The following is a 19,145-nucleotide window of genomic DNA, read 5'->3' as shown; positions in this document are numbered from 1 at the left end:
CTACAGCACAGGAAAATAAAGGATTGATGACTCCTTCCCTTTTTATTTAGAAAGTAAATGTACTCTAAACTATCTGAATGGCTAGGGACCTTACTAATAAGTCTTTTGAACTTCCACTACCACCTTGGAGTCTCTGGTTAAGCTCTACCAATGGCTACTTAAAGTGATGAGGGGCCATGGCTTTAGCTGGTCTCCAACAGAAGGATGTGTACCCGCAGTGTGGGTGTGAATCTCAAAAACAGGGGCAGTAGCAGGGCAGGAGATGGGCATCAAAGAATGCCACAGGGATATCAATCACTCATAAGGTGGGGAAAGCCACCTGCAGCAAGTCTGGGGTATCTTCAGTCTTGTTTGGGTGGGGTGAGAGTGACAACTTCTAGCCCTGGCTCCCTCTCACTACATCACTAACTTGCACCTTGTAAAACCACTCCAGTATCTTGCTGGCATTGCTAGAGACATGAACTGTCATTTCACAGCTTAAGAGGGAAAAAGGGCACTGTCCCAGCTCACTCTACCTCTCCCAGGAAAGGCAACTTGCTTTACAGATTGGTAAAGGTCTTGCAGCCTTCAGGACTACCAGCCAAGAGCTTTCAAAGGCATCAAGTTCTTCTTTTCATTGAAGGAATAGGAAAACCTCTAAAACAAAGCTTAATTATCTCAGAGAATAAGCATGTGCGTTTAGCATTAGGTACAAGTGAGCTCAGTGCTGTACAAAAATAATGGAAAGAGCTTACTGCTAAAGCTCTAGTTTTTGTCAGGTTGCTGTACTGGAAGTTAGGAGAGCTCTTTTCTCCACTTTTCACAGCAAGGGCCACACACAGTCTATTTCTTCACCATCCTTCCAGCCAAACACACCATCCCTGGGTCATCTGGAGGTTAAGAGCTACAAACCCCACACTCTCTGCACCATACAGCAAAGCCAGGTAGAGGCAAAGAGAAGTACCTTCTGCCCTATTCCAAAGTGCTCGTGCTCGCTACAGCCTCTAGGGAGAGTAGTGTCAACCTGAAACACAGTATTTGCTGAAGCAGTTAGGTGTGGTTACTCACCCACATGAACTAGCTAGACTCAGACTGCTTGTAAAGGTACATCTCCTGGAGAGGGAGAAAAAGAACCTCAAGAGAGGAATATGAAAGTAATCATGAAGAAAATGTACACAACTATATAAATAGATATGCTGAGCTTCCACCCCTTTGCACTGAACAAATATTTCATTACTTTCATTTTCTAAATAACTGAAACAGCTCTGGTTTTGGAATATTTTTCCCTGTTACGCAGTTATACCATAGTAAAAGAAATATTTGTTTCAGAAAGTTATTAATGGATGTATTATTCCAATTACTTATGATTCATCAGCCACTACAGTTGTATTATCTGTGTTTATTATTTGTGGTAATGATGCATGATGTTTTAATAGCTCTCTAAAGCCGAAGAATATTATTTCAAGAGCAGAAATGACAAATTTCATCAAGGGTTTCACAAGGCTGTGTTCATTTTTTTTTAAACATAACAAAATTAAAAAAATTATCCCAGATTTGTTTAAAAATTGTTAATATATCACCAATGAGGACTCACAGAAGTGAATCAACAAGGGGTTATGATGATTTATTTATTTTTAAGACTGCAGGACTGGGGAAAAAGAAAAACACACAAAAATGATCATTCATTTTCAGATTAATCTCTCCCATATTTGCTTTCCCTCAGTCTCCCTTGCTTTTTTTTTTTTTTTTTTTTTTTTTTACACAAGCACCCACACAAATCGCTCCCAAGCCAAGGGCTAGGTGCTAACCTTCAACTTAAAGTAGAATTTAATGGCAGTTTTAAGTCCCTGGTAAACAAGGTTTAAAAAAAAAAAAAAGTAGATGTTCTGTTATTAAGCAGTGCTGTTAAACACCATTATTATTTTTCTGCTTTTATTTCTTATAACTATTTCATTTTTAAAATTATGACACAAACTTGTTTACCCAGAACTGCCTAGTAAGTATACCGAATACTTTGGCTAACCCCATAGGTGTGGAGGACTATGGAGCACTATGCAGTGGCCAGGAAGAACAGTTCCTAAAATCAGCTCCTTGGTGATAAAGTTGCAGAAATTTATCAATTTCTGTATACTCTTATTGCAAAATGTACTTTCAGAGTTACCTAACACCCTTCCATTAATTGCATAATTAATTTAAGTAGTTTTCATATGACTGCTATTAGAGAAGTCAGGCTAAACAAATCTACACACACTGGCAAAAGTCAGAGACTGAGGCTTAACAGATACTGCTTCTATCTTCCATGGCCTGGGGATAAAAGAAAGTAGTTTGTCACTAAGACTTTTCCTAAAATAATATTTCATAAGCAATAAAAGAAATTGAAAGCTTTTGTGGCAGATTCTTGTTTTGTGTTTATACAACACCTTGCCCCACTCAGGTTCTAGGACACAACTGGCTCCTCAGATATTAAAAAATATAAGTGTCAAAGAACTAAGAGCAACACAAATAATATTTCAGTAAATGAAGAGCTTTCTCGAGCAAACAAGATTGATGGGAAATGCCATAGTGAGTACGAAAAGAAAAAGAACAAATTTTAATTTGAACTTAAGATTTCAAATAGCCTACTGCAGAGATGAAGGAAAAAAAAAAAGATTTGAAAATACAACAGGGAACAGTTAGAGATCCCATGTTCAGCATTATCAAGAGATCTTTCCAAAATAAGAAGCCTGGCACCTCATACGTCTTCAAAGGAAGAAAAGTGGGCTTGTCTGAATGATTATCTGCACTCTGTTTTTCTCTAGTGTAGTTCTATTTACTTAAGTGGAATTACGGCAGATATACAGCGAGGTACCTAACATCACAGTTGGGGCTAATGTTCTTTTTAAAATAATGACTGCAATATTCAGTTGGCAATTAAAGAAACTCATTTCAGACATGTAAACGATACACTTGCCCTTTATTATTTGTAATGAATCAACTGGCTGTGCCACTTAGAATACTTACAAAGACTTGTTGAGCACATCGACTTGCAAGGAGTTTCAGTAATCTGTACTCACTTCAGTCCAGACTGAGCCAAACAGAGTAACCTCAGATCCTTTGCCTTATGTTCTACAGCCTACATTTCAGCGTGAACTAAAATTCAAGGGCAGACATCCAAAGACAAGGCAGAATTATTTGATGCTAAGCCTTGAGCAGGATTAGCAGAGAGACTATTCCAAATTCCAGGATACTAAAGCAACTTCAGGGTGACGTGATAATCACATGGTATTCCTACAGCACAGTGTCCACATGAACATCTGCCCATCCCCAGTGCTAGTATGATCTATGTTATTTCTGTACTTTCAACAGAAATCAGTTTTCCATTCTTGGGTGCATCTGTATTAAATACTGAATAGGTAAGATCCTGTCCATGGGAATTTCATTGTCACATGTGCTAATAGTACAAGCCTGGGCAGGAGTTGTTTGTTTTGCACAGAAACTAAGGTTTATACAGGGCAAAATTAACAGAGTACTGACTATATGAAGACCCCATGGAGCCCATCAGTGGCTTAAACATCCAGCTACACAAGAAGACTAAGAATTAATTACAAGAGTCACAGCTGCTGCCATGGCATTCAGAGCAATAGGTGATATAGGAGTGCCATGTGATATTGGCCCTGCTGTCATTAACACCATATCAAGACTTTTCCTAAGCTGTTTTTACACCAGGACGACCCTGCTACTGGCCTAGGAGACAGCTATGGAAACCTGGGACAGTCTCTCCCCCTCGTGGCGAAAGCCCTAAAACCCTAAGTACTTCAATGAGCCCCCTCTGCCTGGAGCTTCTCTCAAAACTTCGAGAATCTACTTAAATCACAAGGTTTCATTTTCCTAATTTGTTTGCAGTGTTCCTTGTGACATCTTACAGCTGTTCTGTCTGTAAAACCAGTAACTCAAACGTGTTTTATCCAGTTTGTAAAGCAGAACTGGGATCCCACTGAAAAAGAACTAGACATAAATGAATGCAGAGAACAACTGTGTCAAGGATTCTCCAGAATTTCCTTCTGTACTAGCCTGAATTTTTCTCACCTCACTTTTACACAAGTGAATAGTCCAACATCCTATTGACATTGAAATCCTGAGAAGAATGGAAACTAAGTAAGAAAATATTACTTTAATAATAATGCCATTATAAGACTTCACTGAGATGTGGAACACAACACTGCAATCAGGTTACATTTTGGACACGTATTTCCATTCCACCGTCACAGGACGCATTTCACAGCACATGTGCCATATTCTGAGCTCCCATGCCTGCCACCAGGCTTCAGATTCGGAGGGCAAGAGGAACAGACAGTGCTTGGCTCATGCAGAGACAACATACCCACAAAAGCTAAAAAAAATTCTTTATGGTCTCTCAGGGAAAGAAAACATTACCTCAGCAAGTCGTGAATGCTTGTGAACATTCTCTCCTTTCTGCACGCTCGGAGCAAGCTGCTGCAGCACTCCTCGGCTGCTTGTGAGGGCACGGGTTAAGCGAGCAAACTTTCCCCAACCTTAAGAAAACATGCAAGATCATACACGTTACCAAAAAAAAGCTGCAAGTGTACATAAAGCCTCTCATAACTAAAAAAAAAAAAAAAAAGAGAGAGAAAAAAAAAAGTTAAAACATAACAATCTGCTTTAATACTGACCACAAGGGATTATAATTTAACCAAGTACCAGATAAAAGCAAGTCACAAAATAGGTATCAGGGTGGTAAAGTAATAAAGCTCATGAGTGCAGTGACATAAAAGTCCACTTTACAGTAATCTTCTATTAAATCCAACGCCAGATTTGGATCTCACAGCACTGCAGAACACACTCAAGACTAATCAAGATGTAAGACTAGAATCATACCCAATGAAAATTACAATTGCCTGCAACAGAAGTTAATCTGTCCTCAGATGTATCAAGCATAGACCTGGCATAAGCAGAGAAACATATATACATAAGATAATAAAAAGCAGAGCAGACAAAGCAAAACAAAATCATTAATGTTATTCTCTCTAAACAAAAGGGAGAAATAAACAAACAGATTTTCTCAAACTCTAATAAAACATTTATCAGCTTCTGGCAGAGAAGTCATATGCTGAACTTTAATTCAGAAATTTTTTTACTGTCATTTCAAATACCCCTCAAAACAGAAGACCTTGAATGACAGTCACAAGAGCTAGTTTCAACTATAACCTTTATGAGCAGTACTTTGCCATAACAGAAAGTCAGGCAGAGTATATATCTGGATAATTTTGGTACTCTGAAAGGCAACTGTCAGTGCATTTAGTCCCAATTTTGAAAAATGCTAGCACCACCTGGAAACCGTTGAGCAGTCTCACCTCCTACTCCAACTGAGGATGCTCAGCACTTTGCAGATTCAGTTCTTAAAGAGAACCTGGTTCTGGAAAAAGTTCCCTCCACATTATGGTTTTATCACCAAAAGAAATGACACTATTAGCAGTGACTGTTTTTAAAGACCAGTCTGAAGTTTAGTCTGCAAATAATCAACGACAAGTTCAGGGGTATGGGTGGTTAAAATATTACTCAGTACTTTGAACATATCCTTGCTTGACATCTCACTTTGATGGAGCTTGCAGGAACATATTTGGTAATTTGAGAGGTAAGCACAGAAAATAAAGGAATTACATGGATCCGGTATTGAACAAGATCTTCCAGGGCAGACCTGAAAAGAAAGTTTAATATTTTCTCCTTTATGAATATGCAAAATGGTACATTTGTTAAAGAGAAGAATCAAATTCAGACCTCTCCAAAATCAAGAATAAAACTGAATATCTTCTTATGCCTTAAAGTATGTTTTAAAGCAAATCTGTCACCAGTAATTTAATAGTCAAGTTGAGCAGAATTAGCCAACACTTTCAGGCAGCATTCAGCAACATGTAGACTGAACGATTTCCATCCAGGAAGGCAGATCTTTCCAATAAACTCATGTAAGATTAGCTACTATACTAAAGGACTATTTCTCAGAGAAATAAATTAACATGACAGAACCTCAAGTGAGGTCAGTTTGTGTCTGTTATAAACCTGACCCAAAGCACTTGATTTCTCACAGTACATTCCCATGGAAAGTGGTTGGTTTTGGTGATTTAGGGTTTTTTTTTTAAAAGATACATTTGTAAATTAGTATTCTTTCTCTACCGCACATGAAGAAATCCAACTACAATTGATAGGCTAAGGCTTGAAGGCCTTACGACCTTCTGACTAAAGCCAGTAGAGGTTAAAATAATGGATCAGGTGGGAGAAACTATTCATAATGGCCAATCTTCAGTTGATATAAATCAGACTAGCTTTTGTAAAGCCAACACAGCTACAGCAGTTTACATGAACCCAAAACTTTGCTTTTGCAGAACTTATATGCCACCACTGCTATGTTTTCTTCCAATTTTACAGAACCATGGCAGAAGGCTACCAGCATCTGCATATTTTCAGTGATGTAAATCCAGAGGGATGATGCCCGAGGGTGGAGGGGTTGTTCCAAGAGGACGTAAGCAACAGCCGCGTTTTGCGGACCCGGCAGAGGGCTGCCGGTACGGCGGGGCCGCGGTGCTGGCCATGGTGCTGAAGCGAGGCCGCCCTCCGCCACGCCGGCTGCCGCCCAGCAGGGCTGGTTTGCCAACGGTAGCCCCGGCGATAAATAAAACAAACAAACAAACAAAAACACGACAGAGTTCAAGCTTCACACGGGAACTCGAAATCTGCCTCCCTTACCAGACACATAATGTTTTTAACGACAGCTAACACAGAGAGCCCCTTTTACTAACTCAAAACAGATGGATGGGTACGGCATTTTCCTGGAAGATTCAAAATTTGGTTCCAAACCAGAAGACAAACTTGGAGTGTGTAATTTCTTCCCGTTGTGGAGTTTTCTAAGAATCAGGCTATTCAGACATAAACAGAGAAGAGGAAAAGGAAGCATCTCGCCTGAGCTTTCCTGCACAAAAGCACTGCTAGACATCTCTGTGGCATCATTTGTGGCTATGAATGCTGAGCACCTTCAGGTACCTCCCCTTCTTCCCAAGAGAGTCATCTCCTTTGCAAAGGTACAGCTTAACAGATTCCTCTGTCATCAGCATCCTCTAAGCATGTCCTAAGCACCTCCCCTGCTCTACATGTTGCAAATCTCCTTCCTGGTGCATAAATGGTACACAAATGAATTGTTCCCATGACCACAAGATGTCTTACCACATACTCCAAACTCTCATCTAAAATCAATCTAACTGTATAGACCAGAGACGGTGTTAAGAGGCAGGGCTTTTTAGCTTGGCTTTTGAACCAGTGCTGACCTAAATATGGCAGAGTGGGCATATATATCCTAATTCTCTCCATACATTGGGTACAGCACATGTGAGCTCATTTTGGAGTAACATAAGCAATTGTGTGATGAAATGCCTAAAACCAGGCACTAAATCACAGTGCGCATGTCCCAGGTGTATGAATCTCATCTCTTTTTTTTTTTTTGTGAAAGGAAGATAAAAATGTGCAAACTTTGAAGTATAATTATAGTAGACCTGCAGATTGTGCCATAGGAAAATGAAAATGAGAGAGAATGCCAGTACTAATCCGATCAAATGATAACTTCTCCGACACTGCTTGAAAAGACAACAGTACCTGTTAAATTTATTGCATTTTTTCCTCCAGAAGCCTAAGGACAGACACAGCCTACAGCAAGTCATATATTTATTCAGTGAAGACAGGTCAAATAATGAACTTAAGCTACAGGAGAGAACAAAAACATTAAATTCTAAGGGTCATGGAGATTATTACAGGAAGAAGATGGAGTTTTCGAAGACCAAATCTAGCTCTCAGAATGGTGTAACTATATAATTATGTTATTCTTGCTATGACAGGGGGACCAGATGACATTGAATAGGAGTTCTCTTTCAAAACAAGCAGTTGGTATATCCCAGCAATTATTTTCCTCTGGAAACAGAGAAAAGGTAAAGTAATTTGAAATCTAATGACCCTAGGTGATTCTCATATAGGCGTATATATTCCTCTGACAAGAGCTCACATAGAGAATACAGCCTGTAATTCAGGAACCAAACATAAAGCTAGATGTCAGCCTCATGGATGTGCTTGCCTGTGCCTCTGTCTTTGATTCCAACTCATTTCTATCATTGTTTGGTCTCCTTTTTCAGTTCTGCAAACAGAAAACATCATTGTTTCAGAAAACTTCATGCAGGAACAGAGCAATGAAAAGGCACTAAAGCATCTCCAGCTTCAAAATGATGAAGAGCCTTCCAGTTTAACAGCACCTATTTCAGCTGTGCTGAAATTCCATTATGCTCTTTCAGTTTTCCACCATTTCATTCCAAAAAGCTGAATAGAAACTGCTTCTGAAAACACCCAAGAAGACAAGATGCCTACAACAGGGACAAAAGCTGTCCCCTGTGCTTTGTTTCATGGGGAAACATGGCATTGAAACGCACCTTTGTGGTGTGATGTTTAACTCATCAAGACTTCTTTAAGGGCTGAAGCTTCATTTAACAATGCTCTTAAGCTGAAAAAAAACTGATTTTCTGCTTTTGAGGTGAACATGATCTGTTGATCCACAATAACATTTATTATTTATTTGTAAGTAGTTATTTGTTTCCTACCACTCTCCTCAATTTTATCATGATGACTCGTAAATGCAAACATTACGAACTGTGGCAATTACAGAACCCTTGTTATCAAGTTGCTGATCCATGACTGGAACTAAAACAAGGAGCCACCGCCTGCAAGAGAATAAGCTCATTTCGTCATGGATCTATTGTTCACATAGAACTGTGTAAATGTGAGTAAATCAGGATTCTAGCAGTTCTTGCCTCTACTCAAACCACCTTTGTTTTCTTGCACAAAGATCCCTGCTTACATCCATGCTGCCTCTCTGCAGTCTTAATGCTCCTTTCCCTTTGAAACTTCACAACTAAAACTGTCTTATTTTTCCATCTGGACTGGGAAAGCATACCAAACTTTTTTAGTATACTCATCACTTCCCCTTCATTTGTTTCCTTTTTTAAGAAAACATTTCATCTAGATGAAAGTAGAGTATAACTTAATCAAAATATTTCAAACACTGGCTCTGCTCATATAAATACATCTTTAAAAACAGAACAAAAAAAAATAGATAGCAACAAAAAAAAAAAACAGAAACAAAAAGGAAAAAAAGGAAACACTTGGAGTTCTCCCTGAATTAAGATGAAAGAGGCAATCAAAATTTTTTTTTTTTTTTGTGTAGCCCTGCTTGTGATGCAAAGGACAGCTTAGCTGCAAAATTAAATAAAGCTACTTCTGTAGAGGAGATGATAACTGATGATTGCGACAAAGCACAGGAGGTTAGCTAGGAGGCTAACAACCATTCTCCTATACGATTTAGTGATGCTGAATTTGATCACCTTTTTTTGTATAAAAACAAAGTATCAAAAGCAAAAAGTAGGATCCAAAGCATAATTTCCAAACTTTTATAAAGCAGCATAGATACGTCTGAGTATGTTCACATTGTATTCATACATGCAAAACCTGGTCAGGCAAACTTCTTACTATCTACTCAGAGTGCAGGCACAGATTCTATTTGTCTGCACACATTATTGTTTTCATAAAGTGATGCATTTCACTTTATTCTCAAACATTTCATACTTGGTGTGTTAGATATCAAACCAAAAAAGACATACACAGACAAAATACATGAATTCCAAATATAGCATATACTCTTAAATTCAGCTAAGAAGGTGACCTATCAGTCCACATGCCAAATTTAGCTATGCTATAGCTTGATTTTGCCTACTTCTATTCAAGTAAATCAATTTTTTTCCTGATTTTTTAAGGGGGCAAGCATACAGGGAAGAGTGGAAAGAGGCTGTTTAAAAATATTACGTCATCAACATCCCTGACACACTATTTTTAAGTTGTTTTATTTAGAAGGCACTATTTTTAAAGCTGCTGCATTTAAAAGCAAAGTTACTTAACTTCTATGGCAGTCATAAAATAAGCATCTTCCAAATTATCTGAATAAATTAACAAAAACTACAATTAGAAATCTACATTTTACTTTACTTTAGAAATATTTTTTTCTTTCATCTGTTCCAATGTCTGATGTTATTAATAAAAAATATATATTATGAATGAAAAATGGTACTGGGACCTTCTAGCTCTCTGAGTCATCTTTGGATAAAAGATGCCTATTCATTTTTGTGTACAAGTCAAACACCTGTCAGTAGAGCTCAACACTTTTCACTCAAGGAGTCACTACATCATTTGCAGCTGAACAATCATGCTTGAAATTGCCAGCAGGTGATAGAAAACTAAGATATACCACAGCCTGACAGACTAGTTGCTCTTTAAATTGACCATATTCTTGTACTACATTACATTTTTATCTACATATACATACAGGCATTGATTTTGAAACACTCAAATACTTCATGCTATGCCACTCTGCACCTATGTAAATAGCACGTTAATAAAATACATGCATTTGCAGGCAGCCTATTACATATTAAGTGGTCATATGCACAGAAAACTGATTTCATATATAAACACAGTAAAAGAAAAGCAGTTGATAAAAACTGAGTGAAGGTGAAAGAAGGAAAAAGAATTGATTTTGCAATGAGTTTTCAGTTGTTTCAATTAAACAATAAATTTCTAATTTCACAGGTTTAGGTTTTCAGATTGGAATTTCACTTGATTTTAGAATACAAGAAACATTCCTATGAAAATTACTATCCTTCAAAAGCTTGCTAAAAAATCCCTATGCAATGCTGTACAAGGTGCGAAGAATATGCCCTCTTCAAAGCTCAGGTATGTAACAGCAAGGATTCTTAGAAGAAGCTAATACAATTACTTTTTTTAGATCTTCCAAAAATGTTTTTCCCCTCCACAAATCCTAGAGCCCACTGCAGACTATTATCTGACACTCCATAACTGCCTTTTTTCCCCTCACAGCATACAATTGCACAATGAGATCTAATCTTAAAGACATAGTCATATATGCAGAATACGTTAATTGTTTAACAAATCAGCTCTTCTTTTCCAAGAAATTGCTCATCTAGCCATCAAGTGACTGATACAGTATCACCTCCTGAGGTGCACGCAACAGAATTCCAAGGCTAGTCTACAGCAAGTAACTTAAGGAAGTAAAGGTGTAGAGGGTCAATTAAGGATTAGAATAGAACATGCAGTTTCATTTATCTCGTGTTTGCTTTTTGTATACAGTCACAGAGAACTCTCTACCAGCATGAAACTGGTACAACTTGATTAATTTTAGGAGATTCAGAAACAATGTTTGGAAGACTCATTTAGTGCATGAACTCTTCCGTACATGAAGTCATAGCACTCAAGAGAAGGAGTACAGAGCTGTGAAACTGTGGTCTCTGAATAACATGTCCAGTTCTTCTGTCTGCAACTTTTGTAGTCACTTTGCCAGTTTCCACAGGCCAGATGAAGAAATTTTGCTTATCATCTTAACACCTCTGTAAGTTGGTGCACTTACGTGTAGGTTTAGTGCTTATATTACTTTAGATATGAAACTGCTGTAAGAACAGCATGATTTCAAGATCCAAAAGAGATTTTTCAAAAAATACTAGTGTTCCCTTCCTTCAACATATTTCTCTTGAAAACAAAAAAGTTAGTGTTTCACTGTGTCGCAAGTGAAGGACAAACTCTTTTCACAAAAGTGCATATCACAGACACAACTACCATCCCTGACCAAAAGTCCTGCTTATCAACTGACTGAATTAAGCAAAGGCCTTCACTCCTAGAAAATAAATGAGAGCCAGCTTTACTGCATCATGCTGATTTATCTTTGCTGTTAGTCTTCACCAGGATAAAGTGAAAACCACTAAATACCATAGACCCAACCTTTCCGACAAGATACTTTTTTTAGTTTTATTAAAGCAATGAAGAACCAAACAAATAGCATTAAAAAGAGGAAAAAATAACCCACGTAGCCTGGAAGAGTGTATGTTTGTCAAGGTTGTACTTCCTTTTTCATGGTAACAGGTGTTTCCACTTTGAGAAACTATGTTTTTAAACAATAACATTCTGAGCATAAATGTAAATCAGTTCACCTTCACAGTAAGTTTCCTGTTTAATTTAATAATACAAATATTATTAAATACTACCAGAAAATGCAAGCAACAGGAGAACTTATGGTCTTTTTTACCCTAGAGGACGCAAGTGTCTATAATTCACCATTTGGGTACAAAAGGTCTACGTCTTACAGAATCTGAATCTGAGCACAAGTTTATGCTGCTGTCACAGCTGAGTTTGCTTCCAGGTTTCCAGGGTGTAACTCAGCAAAGGGTTAACAGCAAACACGGCAGTGCTACTTCACTCACCAGGACAGCTTAAACCTGATTCAACTTAAGATGATGAGAATCTCTTCACATATGTTAAAGGAAACTAGTCCAGAACTTTAATATGAGGAATCCCATAATAACAGTAAGTAACATCAAGCCAGGCAGAATGAAATTACTCAGATCTTTGCTAGACTCAGACAGGGTTAATTCCTCAGTTTTTGCATACAGCATCAGGGACAACTTGTATAGGGCCCAAGACCCTTTAGTTCCCTCTGCCATCAAAGAGGTCATTTAGCAGCATTGTGACTCCTCAAAGGCTATATCGAGTGTCGATTAATAATGAATTTAAAAGAAAGAGCAGCATGTAACTCTGCTTCCTGAAGCACTTGGAGTTTTTGTTAGCAATGACCCTTTCCAGTGCATGCCAAAGCCAATTTGCTTAAGAAATCAGCAACCATTTCTTGCACAAATGCAGTCCTTGGTGGCATAGCTACAAGCTATTTTAACATAGAATCAAAGAATAGTTTCGGTTGGAAGGGACCTTTTAAACGTCATCTAGTCCAGCCCCCTGCAAGGAGCAGGGACATCTCCAGCCAGATCAGGTTGCTGAGAGCCCCGCCCAGCCTGGCCTTGAACATTTCCAGGGATGGGGCATCCACCACCTCTCTGGGCAACCTGTTGTTCTTTGGCTTTCATATTTAAAGGACTTCAGCTCTCTCAAGACCAGGGCAAACAAGGAGAAGCAGCATAAATACAAAATTGTGAAAAAGACAAACCTTTACACGAATCATCCTCAATGGGCTGCTTGAAAGCCGTTATATCATTGAAAGTGCAAAGGAATAAAACTACTTTATCCTGCTCATTTCGAATTGGAGCAATTTTCACAAAGAACCAGACAGGTGTTCCTGCAAACAAACATATGAAAAAGTTGGTCAATGGTAAGCAGAACAGTAAATGTGCTAGTTCAGATGTTTACACTTCAAAATTAGCCACCTGTAAATGTTACTTTAATGTTGTGTTTTTGCAAACACCTATTAGGAAAAATTACAAAGCAGCTGACAAGAGCGTTAGTTAAGTTCTCTGCTCTGCCTCTGATCAACTTTTTAATCTTCAGGCATCACTCACTGTTTCTGGGCTTCATCTACAAAGTGAATACTATGAAGTGCTTTTTGATCTCCTGAAGGAAGAGTCCCATGTACGTGCAAAGAGTGCACACAACACAATCCTGCTGGTTCTGTGCACAACTTGAGAACAAGCCACCCTGCCTAGACCATGTGCCTAGACCATGACCATAAAACAGAGTCTCAACTCAAAAGCACGACCAGTTTAGTTGATCTTATACTTCTCTGCAAAAAGCCTATGTCCAGCTTCAAAAGACAGGCTCTGGGAGCTCTGGTCTAGCCTGCAAATCCTCCCATACAAGGGAAATCCTTTGCAAGCTGCCTTTCAGCTTGCCTTGTCCTGAGCCTGTTCACAGTCACTCCAGTGTGAAGCAAGACTCCAATGAACTCAGGGAAGAACCCGCCAGCAGGACCAGGCCATGGGCTATGGATAGGAGTAAGTTGTACTGCATAGAACTGTACTTTTCTAATTACTGCAGTAGATAAACTGCTAGTGAAAACTGCTTGAGAGATTAGAGCCTGCACATCACAAAAAAAAAAAAAAGATGATCCCAGATAATGACCCTTCAGATGCTGCTGTCAATTTTCCTTGACATCTATCCACACACATCACCTTGAGGAGAAAAACTGTCAGTCAGCCCTGTCTTTCTATATTTCTGGCAGTTCTGCTGAGACTACTGAAAACACCCGAGTCATAGCAATGAAGTTCCCTGTAACAAGACGGTGTCTACCACCCTCATTTCACAGGAGTCACCACATTAATGTTGGTGATATGTGAGCATAAGCCAGTTGGAGGGCTCAGAACAAAGCAGTTGGCTCCTGTATATCATAACATAGCCTGCCTGAAGGCATCATTTTTTAGTCTGCAGTCTTAACTTTGGTCATAAAAAGATGAGTCCTCTAACAGTGAGGTAAACGGCAATCAGGAGACTCCAGGGTCACCAGGCCTGGGCCTGCAAGGAGCTTGTATATGAATTTTCAGACTGTCCCTACGCTCTCAATGATGATGGAAAAAAACACCATTGCTTTTGCAGGCATAAGATGTAAGAGCCAAAGAGAGGATTGAGGCTTACTTGCTGTGCGCAACATTTCTCTTGAGTCTCCCTCGTGAGCTACGTTTGAGAGAAGGGTCTACATTCCAGGGGCCAATATAAGATGTAAAAATCAGCAGGATTTTGACCATCTGAGACAGCTAGAATAAACAGCACCACAGGTAATTTTTGTCACTCATGCAGGAAAGCCCATTTTAGGAAAGGTGATCTTAGAAGACTATTTATTTTCTTTCTCGATCACAGGACCCTCCTCTAGGATAGAGATCAGATTCTCTTTCATTTGAATTGCTCAGTATTTTAATATGAGTACTACATGGTTCATTTCATGCAATAGTCAGTTATAACTAGGGCCTCTTGTGCTTCCTGACTGGCCAAGGGTCACAAGGAAACCTCAGGTAGCTCACAAGTTACTGTACTCCCACTGCGCCTGCATAGCACAGGCAGTTTCAAACCCTGGCTGAGATTCCACACCATATGTACAGCCACCTCCTTAAACAGCAGGGTATATGATACATGGAGGCCTCTGCTTAAAAAGCAGAGAAATCCAGACGGAATCACTGATAGCCATTTCTGGAGCGTGCCTGCATGGCAGAAAGTATTCGGGGGTCACTACATTTATTTATTTATTTATTTATTTATTTATTTATTTTTAAAAGAGTTCTCATTCCTGAACAACTCCCTTCAATAAAGTATTAGCAAACAAAAATGCTAAATGCAATAAAAGATTCAGCAAAGTAACTGTGCCAGTAAAATCATCACTAACTTGCTAACGAGCTTAGAAGATGCTGCCACAAAGCAGCCAACAGCAATTTTCAAGACAGTAACACCGTTCACATGACCCTTCCTCAGCAACTCCTAAAATTGCCCATCTCCATTTCTTCTTGCCTACTTGTTTTTCCCATCTTCACATCTGAACTATTCTGAGGCTGATCAAACCGGTATCTTGCTTTTACACAGACTCCTTGGTGACTAATTGCTTTTTATTTTACCCACTTCAACACCCTTCACTAACACTGCAACTTATTAATCAGCCAAGATCTCCATCGACAGCCTTCCTTTTTGATCTCCATCTACGTGTACTTGCTTTTTTGATTAGGGATTTTTTTCCCCTCCCCAAAAACACCTTGTATTGTTTTGCTACTTCAAGCTACAGCCATTCTGCTATGAGCCGCTCATAACATTAGCCTCTGTGGCACTGAGGCTGAATTACACACTGAGCTTCATGTCTGCCTCTCACAGCTATAAAAACTTATTACCCTGCTTTTGAAGATTGCTGTACATATCACAGAAAGGATGCATTTCACCCTCTTATTCTGGCTATTTGTCAGATGCATGCTGTCATCTTCTCTTTATGATTATGGTGTGATATGTGGTTGCAAGATTTCCTAACATGTTCTGAATGCAGCAAGAGGAAAAACTTTTTCTGAAAACCTGCAGAGGGCTGCTGCAGGGCAACGAGCTTCTATCAGCAGGGTTCTCACCTTCTGACTTCCTTGACTCCCACTCCTGTGCTGCATTATTTATAGTAAAAAGGAAAATAAAATACTGTTTTACCTAGAACCAAGTGTAGATCTTAGTGGGGTGCCCTACAGGCAACGAGATAGCTAAAAGTAGCTTGATAGCTAAAAGTAAGTGCTTTTGATGACTCCTCACTCTTTGGGTACCTTTATAATTTCCAGAGTGTCAGAGTGCCACAAACAAGGTGTATTCCAGGGCAGAATATAAAATCAAGGTGGCACAGGTGGTCTGTGTAAATTATCTTCCAGGTTTGGATCTACACACAGTAACGCATCACCAGCAGAAATAAGTAGATGGAAAATTCTGCCAGGCCATGTATGTGGCCCCACAACACTATTCAGTATTTTTCCCTGCAGTGTGTTCCCCACCACGCTGCCAGTCTCTTCTGTGAATAGGAGACAAGTGGATATAAAAATACAGTCATGAGGTGAGTGCTTACGGAGCTGGGTAACATGGGCTTTCCACAGTGCTCTGCAACCAGGAGCTCATTCAGAGCAGAACCAGGATCTGAACTGTGGGAACACGCTGAAAGGCTTAGCCACGATGTGGCTGTGCTCAGCTTTTTTCCTGCATACTGCTTTAATTATCAGAAGAATTTTACTTTTTAAACATTAAACAGTTTATTTAACTATTAAACAGGAAAGCTTAAAGTATAAACCACTTATAAATCAGGTCGGAAACTAGAATTTCAGCCTCCTACAGGCAGCCCCCATACTCTTGGTGTCAAAGCAGATGTCCCTGCTCAGCCAATCACTACCAGGAAGAGGTACAAACAAGCCCATTTTAATGAAAAATGTGATTTTCAGGTTCAGCCTATGGCTTATTCAGGCAGTGAGAGAAACTGCAGCATGTTTCAGAGCTCTCATAGCAAAACAAGAGTAACTTCCCCATATGCCCCCAGTTTGCACTGATGTACAGCCACGCAGAGACTGTTTACCAGTGTTTCCAACAATACATCTACTTTCATTTATATTTTGTGTTCATTCCTGGCAAACTCTCTCACTGGTGAAGTTCAAAGATAATGCCAATGCACAAACAAAGAAGTAAACATTCGCGAGCCACGTTGGCTTCTGTCAGATTTGAAATCAACAGTGAAGGAATCCAGAGTTTGTCTAGTGGCATAGAACCAATCATGCTAGAAAAGGGAATGTCACTTCAAAGCTGATAGAGAAGCAGCATGAACTGGGAAGAAATGAAAATTTACAATGAATTTCTGACAGTAGCCTGTAGTACCAGCCTGTCTCATGGTACTAAAGTGACGTAGCTAATTCCAGAATTAATAGATGCAGCTCTTAACAGTCTTCACTGACCTGAGCACAGGCAAGACAATTTTAAGAGCTGTGATTCAGGTGCCAATTCTTCTCTAGACTAACACACAGTCAATGTCTCCACATCTTATAATTTCCCATCTATAATACAAAGACTACTGTCTCTTTCCTCTCCTCTTTTCCAGTCCTGTCTATTTCAACAGTGATATGTTCAGCCCCTTGCCAGGAACACCAGCATTTAACATGCTATTTAACTGTCATTGAGGTCCTTCAGAAACTCTCACAGAATCAAAGTGAATGAGATATTAAAGGTCTATTCCTTATTCCTTATTAAAGGTCTTCTCCCCTTGAGCATACTGATGACACCTCCTTTAGTTTTTCATGCTGTCAAACAAAAATAGGCTACGATGAATATCAAAATCACTGTCTAAATGCACTCTTCTCCCACACCTTGAACCACCTAATTGAAGAGGTCAATCTACCAGCTGGCTTTCTAAAGTACAAAAAGTGCATTGCTTAAATAAAACTGCAATAAGCAATTTTTCTTTCCACAATGTAAAACAAAATTTAGTTTATAAATACAATGAAAAAAACATGTTTTGACAATTCAGCTGATCTCTTCACTGTCCTAACTGAACAGGGCAAGCTTCCTCAAGGCGGCCCCACCTCTGCATTACTTGACAACGTCTCAGTCAAACAGTCACCAGACAGGTATTGCCCTGAAGGTACACAGTCAAGCAGTATGGAACTGAAAAGGACAGAAGCACGTGCCGTGTCTCCGCCAACTCCTACACGCAGCGATGCAGACAGCAGAATTTCAGTTCTATAAACAGCACAGCTGACCATTACGGTCACCTCTTTTGGAGTTTCGCTTATGCCCAGGTGCTCGGTATGAGGTTGCTTCTCTCCACCTCACACAGACCAAACAGGTTGTCCAATATCCAATTAGGAAACCAGCTGATGAGGTGTGATAAGAAAGAGTTAGGCAAGCCACTATGTCCACATAGATTTTAACTAGGAGCACAGAGGAGTCTCTGACATTTGACGATGCAACACCAAGTAAAAGTCTTCCTACAGACTTTACCTTCCAGGAGAGAATGTGCACTGAAAAATTACAAACCAACTCACTATGCAGGAGCTCACTGCTCTGTGCCAATAATAATAGACCTTACAATACACTTCCAGCACTTTAAAAGCTGTTACCTTCATGTTTTCTACATCTGATGCTGCTATGCTCTGGCAGCTAACGCTTCTAAAGGTCAGATCTTTACATGCTAAGATAAGGAAAATCAATTTCAGTCCCCAAAGATGGAATCGCTACACACAGGAGTTATCCTATGACACTGGAACAACACAGTAGGAAAAAGGTTCAGCACACACCCTTGTACTGCAGCAGTGTTGATATGGTTTACCTGATTCTGAAGTTCTCTGAACTGTATATTTAAGGACAACTACTCGGAAGTCTCATTGCTCTGAATATGTTTGCGGAGATAACAGTAGGTCTTGCTTGGCAACACATTTGAAGTTGATGAGATCAGTGAGAACTATGAGTTTTATGAATCCAAAATACTTTGATTTGACCTTCCAGAAGGTAACCAAACTCAAGCAGATGGATTTCACAGAAGAGGAGATGCAGGTGTGCATGCTGCTTGACAAATACAGAGCTAGATTTCAACAGGAGGCTCAGGAGGATACATGCCACTTTACTCCAATACCCTCATTCTTTCCTGCTTCTGGTCCTATGCAATGATTTTGTTTAGCCATTTCTATATCAAAGGTTTCCATCTGCAGACACCAGAGGCACAGCACACACCAATATAAAAGGTTTAAAATGGTTTTAACCAATACCAGTTATGAGAAAACTCTCCGTAGTGGTGGGAAATCAGAGGTCTACCACCC

The 19,145-nt window shown here is 39.4% G+C and overlaps 1 protein-coding gene across 1 annotated transcript in view; it reads right to left on the bottom strand.

Annotated features, from left to right (window-relative positions):
• The window catches only part of KCNH1 (potassium voltage-gated channel subfamily H member 1), a 189,468-nt gene that overhangs the window by 152,573 nt on the left and 17,750 nt on the right, over window positions 1-19,145 (bottom strand). Inside the window, exons 4-5 of the mRNA XM_086744148.1 lie at window positions 13,064-13,192; window positions 4,393-4,511 (exon numbers count right to left, since the gene is read on the bottom strand). Of these exons, the coding sequence (XP_086600274.1) occupies window positions 4,393-4,511; window positions 13,064-13,192 (248 nt within the window). The remainder of the gene's footprint in view (window positions 1-4,392; window positions 4,512-13,063; window positions 13,193-19,145) is intronic.

This window comes from Chlamydotis macqueenii, chromosome 3 (assembly GCF_036417535.1).
Source record: "Chlamydotis macqueenii isolate bChlMac1 chromosome 3, bChlMac1.mat, whole genome shotgun sequence".
Lineage (NCBI taxonomy): Eukaryota > Metazoa > Chordata > Aves > Otidiformes > Otididae > Chlamydotis > Chlamydotis macqueenii.
This window is presented reverse-complemented; position numbering and strand designations above follow the sequence as displayed.